Here is a 16,158-nt window from a genome sequence, read left to right as displayed (position 1 = left end):
ATAAAGCTCTGGACTTGCTATAAAGAAGACTTGAGTTCAATGCCTTTGACACCAGCTATATGGCAATCACTTAAACTTTTTTAGCCTCAGTTTCTTTATTTGTAAAATGAAATAACAATAGCACTTAACTTCCAGCATTATTGTGAACCTCAAAGGAGATTATATATATAAAGCACTTTTCAAATCGAAAGGAACTATATAAATGCTAACCACTACTATTATTACTATTACCACTAGTCTCTTCTTGTTTACCAACCCCTTCCCCACATATATTTTTTATTCATGATCACACACACATTACCAGAAGTGTGTTTAAAAGCAGTATGTGCTTTAAGTAACTATGTACTATACAATGACATGAATCATGTAAATAGTAAGTTTCATTAGAACTGTCTCCATGTCACCAAGACTAACTTAAGCCCTTAATTTAGAATTCACTGACTTGATGATTGACAGGTATACCTGGCAATCATTATCTATTCTGTTCCTTCAACTAGGTTATTATCAATACTGCAATTCTCCACTAGTCTGTTATATTAAAAAGATGCTATTCTGGGAAGGAATTGCTTTCCTAAACAATAATTCTTAGGTTCGTATTTTTTTCTAAGTTACTGACAGGACTTTATTTTGCACTGAATCTCAGTAAGATATATGACTCTCCACCAGTCTGTTAACAATGAAAATCAATCAATTAGTCAGCAAATATTGATTTAGTACCTGCTACACGTTAAGCATTGTGCTAGGGGCTTCCAGCTTAGAAGCTGCTATCTGGAGGAGTAACTCCTACCAAATTCTAGACTACCATAAGCAGTATATAAATAGTGTTTCTTAAAAGAAATCAGATACCTACCTGGTTGACCCCCTCTCCCCAAAAAAAAACCCATAAACAAATGCTTTTGGTCCAAATTATATATCTAGTATAAAAATAACAAGAAAAAAGAAATCAATAAATAGAGTCAAGCCATTTCCTTCTGTCTTTCTACTAAACACTGGTATAGGATATGAACTCCTTCAGAAATGGAACCCTTGGTTTTTCCTGTATATTGAATACTTAGCATGGTACTTGGCACATAGCATTTAATAAATGAGTTTTCATTTATCCAATTACAAAAAATAAAACTATCCCGGCTTTCAAGAAGCCTAAGGAGGTGAATTCACTTGAAACCTGAACACATATGGATGGTTGAGGAAATTTTTAGCGTCTCTATCAAAAAAAAATTACTCCTATATATTAAGAATATTATTTTTAACAATAATCTTAGTGATGCACAGTCACACTAATTACTGTAAAGCCATGGTTAAGAGTACAATTTGTCAAGGGCTTTCTTTTCTATAAGGTCCGAGGGGAGAGAGAGGGGAAGGGCAGGAGAGAAGAAAGGAGGGAGGGAGAAAAAGACACACAAAGACAGACACACAGAGAGACAAGAGAGGATGACAGACACAGAAAGAGACAGAGACAGAAAGAGTGATAGAGACAGAGACAAAAAGAGAATAAAAGAGAAAAGGGAAGAAGAAACTGAGAAAGGGGAAAAAGAAAGAGGACAGGGAAGGGAAGTTGCTCTCAGATCTGACTCAGAGAATTATAAGGTCTCAGCCCTCCCCACAGAAAACAAGAGTCCAAAAGAGGTGGGCTGCTATATCTAATCTAGTCATATTCACCTTTCCACTTGACTGCTTCTAGCTCCCTCTGATACTTGGAGATAAAATCAGGAGCTTATTTCAGGCTCAAGTCCAGGAGAGTGGAGGGACTGTTTTTTTTAAGAGTCAGGTCAATTTTGAATTAAAAAATTCAAACCTGTTGATAGTAATAAACTACTTCTTCCTGGCTTCAGTCCCCCCGGCCCACTGCAATTCCTTTTGTTCTGCCTGGCAGGTGGTGCCTGTCATTTGCTCCATTGACAAGAATTTATTAAGCATCTACTTTGTGTTAGACATTGTGCCAAGGACTGAAGATACAAGGACAAAAAAAAAAAAAAAAAGAAAAAGAAAAAGAAAAAATCTCAGGTGTCAAGGAACTTAAACTCAAGAAGCCATGTTACATGTACGAGTGGATATGGAACTAATACAAAAGGAGGGGCTTCTTATAGATGGTAGTACCTGAGCTGCCTTGTTTGAAGGTGAGGGTGGTTAGAAGCCATGTTACATGTACGAGTGGATATGGAACTAATACAAAAGGAGGGGCTTCTTATAGATGGTAGTACCTGAGCTGCCTTGTTTGAAGGTGAGGGTGGTTATGGGGGAGGATATTCCAAGCGTAGGAGACTGCCTGTACAAAACCATGGAGACTGGAGGTGAGGTGCCAAGTGTGAGGACAGAGACAGAGCCGATTTGGTTGCAGTTGAGAGTGCAGGAAGGGGAGTAATATAGAATGAAGCTGCAAAGATAGGAAGAAAAGAAGAAAAGAAAGAAGGAAGGATGAAAGGAAGGAATGAAGGAGGTAGAGAAGGATGCAAGGAAGGAAGGAAAGAAGGAAACGAGCATTCATTACATTAATATTACCAATTTATTATTAATCTTTACCATCCGACAGGCACCATGCTAAGCTCTTTACAAATATTATCTCATTTGATCCTCACAACAGCCTTTTGAGGAAGGTGCTAGTTATTATTATCCCTATTTTACAATTGAGGAAACTGAGGCACAGAACTTAATTGACTTGCCCAGGACTTCCCAACTAATAAATGTCAGAGGCCAGATTTTAACTCAGGTCTCTTTGATTCCAGGCCCAGGGCTCTTGTGATACCTAACTACAGATTGAACAGGTCAGGTTAAACTTTATTAAGGTAAAAAATGACATGTTTCTTTTTATTTTAATTATCATTATTATTGTTTGACCCACCAAGTGACACAGTCAGTTTCATCAAAGCATAAAAATCTCAAATGTAAAATTCCCTTCCAATCTTTATGAATCATGCTTTACATCATACTTAGTCCCTCTTCTTTCTCTCTAAGTCCTTTATCCTTTATCCTTATTTGTACTAGACCCAGCATGATGTAGAGGAAGGGGCACAGGTCTGGGAGTCAGGAATCCTGGATTCTAATTGCAGCCCTACAATTAACTAGAGCTACAATTTGGGGCAAAACACTTCTCTCTAGGCCCTCATCTGCAAAATGATGGGGCAGAGGTGAAGATCTCTAGGGTCCCACTAAGCTCTGGGTTTGATTTCCAATGACAGAATTTTCATGAAATCTCTGTGCCTTTGTCAGATATGCCAAGAGGATGGGAAACAGTGTAATTAGGAGACAGAAGCTAGTGTGTGCTGTTTGGGGATGATTCATGTTTAAAAAAAGAGAGCGAGATGAATAAATGAGGTTAGGGTAGCAAGATGTAGAATTCTGTACCAGATTGTTTGATGTCTCTGTACTGCCTAGAGAGAGAGAGAGCAGATAGAAAGCTTGTAAAAGAAAAATAATCCCCAAATAAACAGTAGACATCATTTTCTTCATTGAGGTCTAAACTTTGGTACAAATCAGGAGCTCTGTGGGAGTAAATTGCTCACTGGACAATGTGGAAAGGAAGAATCTCAGGATTTGAAATGCTTTTCCCCTCGCCCCCTCTTCCTACCCCCGTAAAACCAGCCTGTGCTCTAGGAACCTGCTCAGATTCGATATCTTCCATGAAACCTCCCAGAACACCTCAACCTAAGTGAGCTTTCTCTCTGTCTGTCTCTGTTTCTCTTTTCCTCCTTCCCTCTCCCTCCCTTCCTCCCTTCCTCCTTCTCTCTGTCTCTCTCTCTGTCTCTCTCTCTCTGTTTCTCTGTCTCTCTCTCCCCCCACCCTTGTCTCTCTCTGTGTGTTTCTGTTTCTATTGCTCTCTCTATCTCTATGTCTGTTTGTCTGTCTCTCTTTGTCTCGGTTTGTCTCCTTCTCACTCACTCCCTGTCTTTCTTCTTCCCTCCCTCTCTTCCTTCCTCTTTTTTGTCTCTGTTCTTCCTTTTTCTCTTCTTCTTTTTCTTCTCTTTTCTCTCTTCTTCCTTCTCTCTTTTATCTCTTCCTTTTTTCTCCCCCTCTCTCCGTCTCTCTGTGTCTCTATCTTTATCTGTCTATCTGTCTGTTTCTGTCTTCCCCTTCTTCCTGTCTTTCTTCCCTTCCTCTATCCCTCCCTCTTCCTTTTTTCTTCCTTTTCTCCTCTCTCTGTCTCTGTTTCTATTTCTGTCTGTCTATCTGTCTCTCTCATTCTCATTCTCACTCTTGCTCGCTTTGTTTCTGTGTTCCTATGTGTCTGTCTGTCTCTGGAATCCCCAGGGCACTTATTGTTCATATCATCCACATAACTCTTCACCTTCTTGCAGTACTTATCACGAGGCTTTGCTCACAGCAGGTAACTTAACAAATATTTGTTGATTGACTGATGAGGGAAATCTAATTTTCCAGGCTATAGAAAATATAACTTTGGTCTTTCATCATGAGGTAAAGGCAATCTTATATTCCAGAGGAGCACAATTTCTGGGAGGTCTTATCAATCTGAAAAAGACTTCAAGGACAGACTCAGTTCACTGGAAGGAGAATGTATGTCATTCCACTTGGGCTGAGCCTGCACTAACTATCAGTGATTTATATTGGAGAGTATGAAATTCTGGCACTGTCATATACACATCTAGATCAGGTGTGCTCATTCCATTAACCAAGAGTCAGATACCATGATATTGTGGTAAGGGTGCTGAAAATCTGAGTTCCAATCCTCTCTCTATCAATTCACTATGTGTATAACCTTAAAAATGTCACTTAAAAATATGTCAGACATCCAGATGGCACCATGGGTTTGGAGTCAGAAAGACTTGAGTTCAAGTCTGGCTAGTCGTAAACCCTCGTTTACCCATTTGTCTCAGTTTCTTCATCTGTAAAATGGGAATAATAATAGAATCTATTTTTTTGAGGATCAAATGAGATGATAATTATATAGTGCTTAGCATAGTTCTTGGCATATAGTAAGTACTATAAAATGTTAGTTATTATTGTCTCTGGGTCTCCACCTCTAATCTATATAATGGTGTATGTGGGGGTATATGTAATAAATGGCTTTTGAGGATATTTATAGTTTTTAGTCTTCTGAATAAATACAATATACACACATGACACATTTATATTAGAGAGAGAAAGAAGAAAAGAGGGAAGGAGAAGAGGGAGAGAGGGAGGGAAAGAAGAGAGAGACAGGGAGGAAGGGAGGAGAGAGATAGAAAGAGGAAAAGGGGGAGAAGGGAGGGAGAAAGAGGGAGAAGGAGAGGGAGGAAGAAAAAGAGGGAGGGAGAGAAGGAGGACAAAGGGGAAAAGGAGAGAGAGAGACAAAGAATAAGCACAAAAACTAATTTCAAGGCAGCAGGTAGATATGGGAGGGGAGGAAGGTAGCATTTGAAAAGACCCTTAAAGAAAACTATAGATTCTCAGTAGTAAATATGAGGAGATGGTGCTTTCTAAACACAGGGAAAAGCCTTTTCAGAGGCACATAAATAAGAGATTTTAAAAAAATTGTTTCCAGGGAATAGCAAGCAGTCTCCTTCCTCTGAGTGTCGGCATCTCACACATAGTCCTGTCATAGGGCCTGTAATAAGTTTTTTCAAAATAATCTTGAAGTAGCTGAGTATGGGGGTTGGAGAGAAGGAAAAAAAGATTAGAACTCATGACCTAAAATGTATGATTTCCAATGGCATTTGTAATGTCTTAACATGGAAAAACCAGTCTTCCAGGCAATTGGCTGGTGCCTAGAATTCCACCATTAGAACTTAATCCCTTTAACTTAATCCCCAACACTTTGGCTCCAATTGAACTCCAAAGAGGATTGTAAACTGTTATTGTTTATTTTTATCTGGTATAAATGAAAAATGGAAGAGAAGACAAGTTCTCAGTAAAGGTGGCCAAGGGCACAGAATTGGAGGCTACCATCTAGCATCTTTACTAAATAAGTAACAAATAACATTCTGTCCCTTATCCTCATCACTCCCCCTCAATTTGAACATAAGGAATAAAATTCCTTTTCATTTATCTTAAAAGAGTAAAGTCTCCTGGTCTGAAGCCAAGACGTAGTGAGTGACAAGTACAAGCCTTGGAAGAAGATCATTTGTTCTGGTGCTCCTGTTAATGTCTCTAAATCAAGCAAATCCCTTCTCTTAACCTTAGTTACCTCCTCTGAGATGAGAGGTTTGGACTAGTTTGGAGGTTCTTAATCTGGGCTCTGTAAATTTGTTTTTATTTTTGCTAATGTTTTAATAATTATCTTTCGGCATAATTGGTTTCCTTTGCAATTGTGTATATTTTATTTTATGCTTTTGAAAACATTCTTCTGAAGGGATCCTTGACCCAAAAGGTTAAGTATCCCTGAACTAGCTGATCTCTCATCTCTTTGCCTGGGTTTTTACTGGTAGGATCTTAGTGGTGGGCCATTAATTGTCAAGAGGTGTGGCCATGAAGCAGAATGTTCATTTCATAAGGTCACAGATTAGAATTGGAAGTGACCTTCCAGGTCATTTTGTCCAGACCTTTCAATTTTACAGAGGAGGAAATCAGTCCAAAGAAGTTATTTCCTTTTTCTCATTATGCTCTACAAAGAGTAAGATTACATTATTTTTTAGATGCATTTTCTAAACCAAGTTTTCTTTGTAAAGGAATAGTTGTAATATTTATGTAATAATTCATCTCTCCAGGAGACTTTTTTTTTTTAAAAAAAAGCAACAGATGGAAGTGGTTTATTTACTCAAAAATTTCCTATGCCTATCAGTTAACTCAAATAAGATTTGTAAGTATGTGAAGGAATTGGGTGTGTCCACTTTCTCTTAATGGATTTTCAAATTTTGTCTTCTCATAGAAGGAGCCAGTCTGGAAGCTGAGAGAAAAGTGGATATTTGGATTCTGAGGATACATCCCTTGTTAGCCCTCTTTTTCTTCTAGTTTTAGCTTCATTAAACACATATCTTGCTTTGCTAAGGTCAGTAACCACTGACTTTGTTGTAATCGAAGTCACAGCTTGGCTTCTGGTCTTGAAGGTTAGAGAATTCCATACCTGGAACTTTCTTCTCTCTTCTGCTTCTTGTCTTCCCAGGCTTCCTTCAAGTTTAGCCTTTCCCTATCAGACTTAAACTTAGCTCCTTCCCTCTGTATATATTGTTTGTCCATAGTTGTTGCCATGTTGTCTGCCCCATTAAGCTGTGAGCTTTTTGAGAGCAGGTATTTTTTTTTTTCCTCCCCAACATCCTTTCTTTCCCAGCACTTTGCACAGTAACTGAAATAAAATAGATGCCTAATAAATGCTTAATGACTTAATATATTGGATCTTATTAGCTAAGTGGTGTAGTAGGCAGAGAGCCCAAATCAATTCTTTTCCTAGGTATTTATTAGCTATATAATCCTGAGAAAAATCACTTAATTTTTTTCTGCTTTCGTTTTTTACCATCTGTAAAATGGGAATAATAATAGTACCTATGTCCTGAACTTATTAGGAGGATCAATTGAGATAATTATTGTAAAGGTTTTAGCACAGTGACTGGTATACTTTAGGTATTTAATAAATGCTGATTTTCTCTTGAAATGAAGGGGTTGGATGAAGTGATCTTTAAGATCTCTTTTTGGTTGTGAGATTTCCTGGTGTCACCCTTTAGGATTAAATATCAATTCTTCTCTTTGGTTTTTAAAGGTCTTCACATCCCTGACCCCAACCTATACCTTCCTCTCTTTCTTACGCCCCATAATCTAACCAGGCTGATCCTGCTGCTCCTTCTTACCCATGATAAACCATCTCCTATCTTTGTGGCCTGAACAAGGTATTCTCAGTGCCTGAAATGCTTTCTCTCCTCTACCTTTTTGTACCATTGTTTCCTTCTAAATTTAACACTTCTAAATAAAGTCTTTCATGATTACTTGTAGCCCCCAATTATTTTGTAAATAATATATATAGTATGTATACCCATGCACTCATAAGCACTATGTATACACGTGTATATTTATTGAGCACCTACTTTGTACTAGGTACTAGGTTTCCACTGGTAGGATCTTAATTGTGGCCATCATTATAATAATAATAATAATAATAATAATAATAATATATATATATATATATATATTTTTTTTTTTTTTTTTTTTGCTGAGGCAATTTGAGTTAAGTGACTTGCCTAGGGAGTATTAAATGTCTGAGACCAGATTTGAACTCAGGTCCTCCTGATTTCAAGGCTGGTGCTTTATCCACTGCCCCATCATTAATTGTTAAAAGGTGTGTTCATGAATCAGAAATGTCCATTTTCATCGGGTCACAGATTAGAATTGGAAGTTTTGTCCAAATCTTTCGATTTTATAGATGAGGAAATGAAGAGGTTACTTCCTTTTTCTCATTACACTCTATAAAGAGTAAGTTTACATTGTCTTTTAGATAATGTAAATACTAAGTGCTGGGAAAGACAGAAAAGGGGTAAAAACAGCCTCTACTTTCAAGGAACTCACATTCTCTGTCTCTTCTCTTTGTTCTCTTTCTATTCACACATACATATATAGGAGAGAGATAATTTGATATAGATAGATCAATATATATATATACACTTTTTTTACATGTTGTCACTTCTCAATAAAATATAAGCTCATTGTTATCCTAGCACCTAGTGCAGTAGTTCGTGGCCCACTTGGTAATTAATAAAATACTTGGTAATTAATCAAATTAAAATAATAAAATAGAAGGTTTGACCGATGGATTCTCCAAAACTTCAAGGCCAGAATATATCTGTTCAGAGCAAAAAAAAAAAGTAGAAACCAGGAGATCTGGATGAATGCCAACATCCAGAAAAGCAATCACGAAAATTGAGAGATAGAGGAAACCTGGAGTCAGCAACAAAATCGACAAACAGGAAGAAGGGGAAGATTCTTGAGCAGGTTGAGACCGGGCACCAAGAGACAAGTCACGTAGGCTTTAGCCGCTGATGATCTCTGAAGTCTTTTCAACATTAAGATTCTGCAGCACTGTTGGAAGGGAAATTGTGGAGGGCCTGTGAGTCTAGGGATATTGATAGCCAAGAGGACCTCAAGAAATGGAGAGCTTTAAGCAGCATTTGGGGTGGATGCCAGGGATTCTGGATCACAGAAATGGCTTTCTCGTTCATGCTTCTGAGCATCCCATTGGGAAGGGGCCCAAGCTCGGTGCAGTTGGTCTCAGCTGTTCCATTGGGAGCAGGCAATTGGAATCACCTGGATGAAGCAGAAAGCGTTGGACCACAAATCCTGACAAATCTCCTGGCTCCCACTCCAATCTGCTCCAGTCCTTCTACAGAGGAAATCACTGGAGTGTGTCACTGTGAACAAGAAACTGTCCCAGCAGCCCCTTCCAGCAGGTGACTAGTTATTTGACAGATACACTACCCACCCCAGCTGTGTGTACTGTCAAAGAGCGAGGTATTGTCTGCAGACAACAATTATTTACCTCTGGAAAGGGAGTGAATAGATTGGATTATTTATGTGGGCTTAGGGAGGTCGAATTTAATATTAACATCTCATGTTTACATGGTGAAATCTGTGACTTTCATTTCCCTGGCTCTGAAAATGAACAAACAATAATCTCCCATGCCTTCAGAGCAGGATCTCGCTTATCATGCTTCGGAAACCCCAGGAGGAGTGTTTCCAAAGAACCAGGACGGCTCCCTTTCTTCCTAAAGGAAGCAAGCATGTTAGGTTCGGATGGCTGCAGCAAAACAATGGGCTTTATTTCAGAGATGATAAGGTCCATGCCAGAGAGAAAGGAGAGCAATTGCTACATGACTGTGGGGATACACATGTACTCAGAGAGTCACTGATGCTGGAAAGTGGCTTGTTTATATTTTTATTGTGATCAGCGTAGGGAGGAACCCTGGGCTTAGAATCAGCAGAGATGGGGGTTCAGATGCTACCTCTGGAACTTACTAATTGAATGGCACTGAGTGAGCCAGATATCTATTCTCATGAGCTTCAGTTTCTCCATCCATAAAATGGATCTGATAAATACCTCTTATTATTCCACAGGATTGTTATAAGGATCAAATCATATGATGTTTGCAAAACATTTTTTTAGTCTTAAAGTTCTTTCTAAATTTCAGTTTATCATAATGGAGGAGGAGAGTAGTGGTTTTTGGTTTTGTTTTGGTACATACATGTAATTTCATGTCAAGGAAACTTCCATGAATTTACATATATGCTCTGAAAAAAAAAACCTACTGCATGTAATTTCATGATTGTAATGAAACTCCCTCGGGCAGCTAGCTGGCACAGGAGGTGGAGTATAGGGTCTGGAGTCAGGAAGACTGACTCCAGGAAGACAAATTTGGCCTTAGATACTTCCTAGCTGTGTGATTTTGGACAAGTCACTTCACCTTTATTGCCTCATCTGCAATGAGATATTCCTCATCTGCAAAATGAGGTGGAGATGGAAAGGGCAAACCAATCCATTATCTTTGTCAAGAAAATTTGGGATCACAAAGAACTGGATGTGATGGAAACAACAGGAGGGGGGAAATGTACATGGGACAAACTTGTAAATTTAATATGTACTATTAACATTATATTTTAAGTCTATAAACAATCAACAAAATAATAAATCAAGCCCTAATATATGGTATTAGTGAATTTTTGAACTGTAAATACTCACTCACACTGAAAATTTAAGTTGGTTCCAGCATACTTCTGATTCATATTATCATTTGCTTTTCACAGCAACTCCAGACTAGATAGTATAAGCATTATGCCCATTTTGCAGATGAAGAAACTTGAAGACCTGGAAAACAATGTGACTTGGAAAAAATCCCATTCAATTCATAAGATATGGACATAGAAACCATCTAGTTCAACCCCTCTTTTCTTATTTTTCTAGATGAGGAAATTAGGACCTGGAGTGTTAAAGCAATTTGCCCAGTCCCACACATGGCTAGTAAGTGGCAGAGCTGAGATTTGCAAGCAGATCCTTTGGCCTTTGAATCCAGAGCACTTTCTACTATACTACTTTAATTCATGTTGATTCAATTTAGTTCAACACAATGGACATAATATCGGGCAGAGCTGGAGGGGGAAAAAGTCCTTATCTTGATGGCATTTACATTCTACTTAGGTACTTTATCACTTATAGGTACAGAACTGGTAAATAGGCCAATGGAAGAAAGTTGGAACCAGAGGACAAACTGTCACCAAGAATGAGGGTCCCTATTGGCTTAGGGACCAAAGCATTTAAGTCCTTAATGAAGACTAGGTCACCTTGACAGGTCAACTTTCAGGAGATCCCCAGAGGAAAGTGAAAGGATAGTCCCCTTTCCCTATCTCCCATCCCAATTCTTTGTCACTTTTTAGTTATTCAAAGCAAAATCATATGGAAACAGGCAAATCAGTTTTATTTGTTTATATTCCACATTGCATTCAAAATTCTGAACAAAGAAAAGGATTTTTGGTGTGCTCATTAATAGGAACGAATTTTGTGATGGTAGATAATCTACATTTTCCAAGCAATATGACTTTTCTCCTCTTTGTCTAGATTTTTCATCTACCTGTGTGTGTGTGATCACCTCCAAAAGAATTTAAGTTCTTTGACAAAAAGTACATTTTGTCTTTCTTTTCCTCAAATTCACTCCAGTGAGAACTCAGCCACTGCTTGGTATATCATATAACATATATATAACATTAATAAACGTTTCTTGTGTGATTAATTACCATAGGAAGGAGGATTGATTCCTCAGTGAGATATCGATTCAAGCTCATCTGTTCCTGTTTTTGTGTCTTTCTTTTTTCCCAGGCAAACCAGGGAGCAGGAGACACCTCCCGACTTTTTTTATTTCTCTGACTATGAAAGACATAATGCTGAGATTGCTGCCTTTCATCTGGACAGGTAAGCTATCATTTCTTGTCTTTGCTGACAATCCCAGTGCATCTGCCCCATCATTAGCTTCACTGAATTACAGAATCTTAGTTCAAACAAACCCATGGTGAGTCTGGAGAACCCCTCCTTCTCACATCCATACCCCCACGCCCCCCAAAAGTCATCATTTCAGTTCTCTGTGAGAGAAATACCAACGCAAGTAATCCTACACTGATAAAGTATAACTCTACATAATATTGAATCGTTTTTCCCTCCTTCCTTCCTCACCCTCCTTCACCAGCAATTGCTGTAACTGCATCAAAAATGTGAATTCATTTCTAATGTTCATCAGAGCTAAATATCAGTAAAAGGTAAATCGATAGCTCAATGTAGTCACATCAGACTTTTATACACATACACACACACACACACACACACACACACATATACTATAATGCTTTTTACAGATAGAATACAGTTAAATACAGATAAAAAAGGGGAACTAGAGAGGAAATGTCAGAGAAAGACATATAAAGTATTTCTAAACACTATGTACTGGGTACTATAAATGTTAAGAATATAGAGACAAAATTAAAATGTTCCTGCTCTCAAGGATCTTGCAATTTCTTAGTAGAAAGAATGTGTTCAAAGTCTTAAGGCCATAGTGGTAGGAGATATCTGTTAGTGGAATTAGGCAACTAGGAAAGTACCAGTTGGTAGGAAAGGGGAATAGGATATTACCAGCCCACCCCACTATAGCCTTGATTGTGTATACTTGAGAAACCTAGGTTTATTTTTTAGCATCACCATTCTATCTCCAGCCTATCTTTTCTTTCATGAAAGCTCAAACTACATTATCCCTGTAGTAGCAGAGTTCCTCAGAATGATTACCCTAATTTTCACTATTTAAGGAATGGCTCTGTCCAAGTCAGAGATAAATCATTTTCCAATGAACTGCTTTTGGGGATGTTTCATACTGTTTCCCTTCAACTGGTATCATTAATTTGAATCTATCTACCTATAGAATGCTCTTGGAATGTCTGTTGTTTTCTTGTAGAGACCCAGCTTCCATCCCTGCAGAGCAGGGGACAGGAAGAATAGGAATCAGGAAGCAGCTGTCCAGAGGCCCACAAAATTAAGAACTTAGGCAAGAGTGAATAATGGGAGGAAAGATTTCCAGATTTCCTTTCCATCCCCTCAGCATATCAATCATTGAGGACAAATCACTCTTTGCAAATCCTAAGTTTTTTCTCCAGGAGGATATCATTTGTTCTCTAGCAATAAAACAAATAAGTAATACAATCATTGAGGAAGTTGTTATGTGTATCTCAATAGATTTGGGGAAAATGTTTGGATATAAATTCTTTGTGGGCAGGGACTATGTACAGTGAGACCTCCATTTGTCTGAAAATCAGAATTATAGTAACATATCTAGAATGAGCAAGCAAAAATATATATAAAAAAGGCAAACAGTAGCCACAAAGCCCATGTATTTTATTCTTTAGGAAATAATTATGCTTTGCTCCCAGGGTTCACCAAAAAGAGCTATATAAAATTTAAAAATTGTATCTGATAGCAGCAATAAAAATTGACAGTTGACTGAAGAAAGGAGACAAAAAAGCTAAAAGTATACTAATTTTCCCATATGATTTCTAGTTCTTCAGAACAACAATCTGTAGTCATTTCATATAAAAGCAAACATTCTCTGTACACCTCAGTAGTCTATTTTATAACAGTACAAAAATTGATGCTTGTTAATTATGTCAGTGATGATTGGGAAAAAATGAGATTATCTTCAGAACACCTGGTTTAAGAAAATACCGGGATGATGGGCATGGTGGTATATGCCTGTTACTGAGGAGGCTGGTTGAGTCACATGAGTTCAGGAGTTTGGAGCTGAAGAAGGGCTAATTAAGTTCAGCACCAAAATGATGAACTTCTGGGAGTGAAAGGCCATCAAACTGCCTAAGGAAGGGTAAATTGCCTCAGATCAAGGCAGGGGAACAGATCAGGTTAAATCTTCTGTGCTGATCAGTATTGGGATCAGTACAGTGGGTGACAACTTCATTTCTTTCCTGAGATAGAGAGAGAGGGAAGGGAGGAAAGAAGGAATGAGGGAAGGAAAGAAAGAGAGAAGGAGGGAAGGGAGAAAGGAAGGAAGGAAGGAGAGAAGGAAGAGAGGGAGGAAAAAAAGGATCATATACTCCAAAATATAAAGATTTACATTAACAGCTATTAAATAGTTTTAATGTTTTATTTGACTATGCATATCTGATACAAGTATTTATTTTTCTTTTATTTGAGAGGCCCAGGAGACTAGAAGTAGGGGTTACCAAAATGAAGGAGTAAAAAAAAAGGAAAACGGAAAGTAAGAAAGGAGGATAATCAAAGCATTTGAAATGCATAGAACAGAACAGAGCAAAAGTTAGTAGCAAACATAGACAAGTAGGACACCTTGAAAAATAACATGTTGAATTTATTATATGCTTTAAAAAAAGCAATCTATGATTCACACTTTCATGTACAACTTTTTTTTTCTGCCTGTCCTACTTTACATATAGAAATTTTCCATTTATTTGGTGTTAATTAGGTTCAGAATTTTAAAAAGAAAAAAATCATAGCATTTTAACTAAAGGGTAGAAAAAAATTTCACTTATGTAGAAAAGAATGCTTCATTCCATAATGCTAAAGGACATATTCTTCAGCATTTATGTAGCCTTTCTCTTTTGTGTCCATCTCCCACAACATGAGGCAGCAAAAGGATGTATCCATTGGGTGCTCTTAATCCCAGCAGTCCCTCACTAAAACTGGGTTTCAAAAATAGTAATACAAGATTCTAAGTCATTTAATTAAGTTTAAAATAACTCAGTTGAGTTGAGCCATTTTTTACCATGTATACATGGCACATGTACACATGTAAAAGAGCTTCACAACAATATTTTGTGTTTAATTATTGTTATTATTGTTGTTATTTCTATTACTAGAATCCTAGATTTTCGCCGTGTTCCTCCAGTTGCAGGCCGGATGGTCAATATGACCAAGGAGATAAGGGATGTTACACGAGACAAGAAACTGTGGAGAACATTCTTCATCTCTCCAGGTAGCATTGCACACCTATACAGCAACAGCCACAATGATTCTTATTTCTGGAATCCTGGGAAGATGGGAAGGGAAAAAGTCTATCTGTCTGGATTGTTTTAACCGTAGGGGCTATTGAACACTCTGGTTGTGTCAATTTGATTTTCTTTTTAATGAAGGGCTAGCACTGAGTTTTCCTTGTAAATCTAGTAGCTTTACAAGATAAATACAATGAAATCTGTGATGTCAGGATTCCTGCTAACAGATGATAAAGCAGAATAAATAAGGAAATATTAAATGAAGGAAGTAATTCCCCAGGGGTCAGTTTGGGACATTTTATAGAGGAATCTGTTTTTAAAAAGCATTTTATACAGGGGAATTTTATAGGGCAATCTGTTAAAAGCAGGAATGAGGTTTCATGTTAAAATAGATTGAATTTGCATCCAGATAGTTTACTATGACTCATCCATTTAACAAAAATATATTAAGTACAGTGTGTAAAAAGCATTGGGTTATATCTGGGTCTTCAAAATATCCTCTTGATAATTGGTATAGCATTAAACTTATAAATTAATTTGGATGGTATGATTTTTTTTATTGGCACAGCCCAAACATGAGCACTAAATATCTCTTCAATTATTTATATAGAAATCACTGTGCTTGGCATATAATGTTTAGAGAAGATAAAAATTCCTTCTTCAGGTAGTAATTCAACAGGGACATAAATCATGTATGAATATAACTGATATGCAGCATGGTGATGTGTGGGAAAAGTTCTGGATTTGGGCTTGATAAACCTGGGTTTGAATTTTGACTCTGTCATTTCCTATCTTTGTTGACAAATTACAATCTCTCTAGACTTCCAATTTCTTTTTTGTAAAATCAGATTTGATTAGACAACTTCTCTAAGAGTTCTAATTTGATTATCTTATATTATACATGATAATTGTATTAGAGACATCAGTTATTGAGAATTTATTACATGTCTGCTATGTGCCAGGTTGTATGTTGGGCTGTTGAGAATATAAGTATATAAAAAGAACAAAAGGAGGCAGTTAGTGCAATGAATAGAGTACCAGCCCTGGAATCAGGAGGACCTGAGTTCAAAATCTAAACTCAGACACTTAATACTAGCTGTATGATGCTGGGCAGGTCACTTAACTCCAATTGCTTTACCAAATATAATAATGATAACAAAATAATAAAACAGTTCTTTTCTCTCAAAGATCTTACATAAGGAGAAAAACAAAAATTGCTGGGGAGTTAAAACTATCAAAACTTCACTTACAATCTAGCAA

The 16,158-nt window shown here is 37.4% G+C and overlaps 1 protein-coding gene across 1 annotated transcript in view; it reads left to right on the top strand.

Moving 5' to 3' along the window:
• Positions 1-16,158, top strand: part of FAM20C (FAM20C golgi associated secretory pathway kinase) — a 151,286-nt gene that overhangs the window by 103,241 nt on the left and 31,887 nt on the right. The window contains exons 4-5 of the mRNA XM_003761493.4: positions 11,720-11,812; positions 14,767-14,882. Of these exons, the coding sequence (XP_003761541.2) occupies positions 11,720-11,812; positions 14,767-14,882 (209 nt within the window). The remainder of the gene's footprint in view (positions 1-11,719; positions 11,813-14,766; positions 14,883-16,158) is intronic.

This window comes from Sarcophilus harrisii, chromosome 1, assembly GCF_902635505.1.
Source record: "Sarcophilus harrisii chromosome 1, mSarHar1.11, whole genome shotgun sequence".
Classification (NCBI taxonomy): Eukaryota; Metazoa; Chordata; class Mammalia; order Dasyuromorphia; family Dasyuridae; genus Sarcophilus; species Sarcophilus harrisii.
The sequence above is the reverse complement of the archived record's forward strand: the minus strand, read 5'-3'. Positions and strand labels throughout refer to the sequence as shown.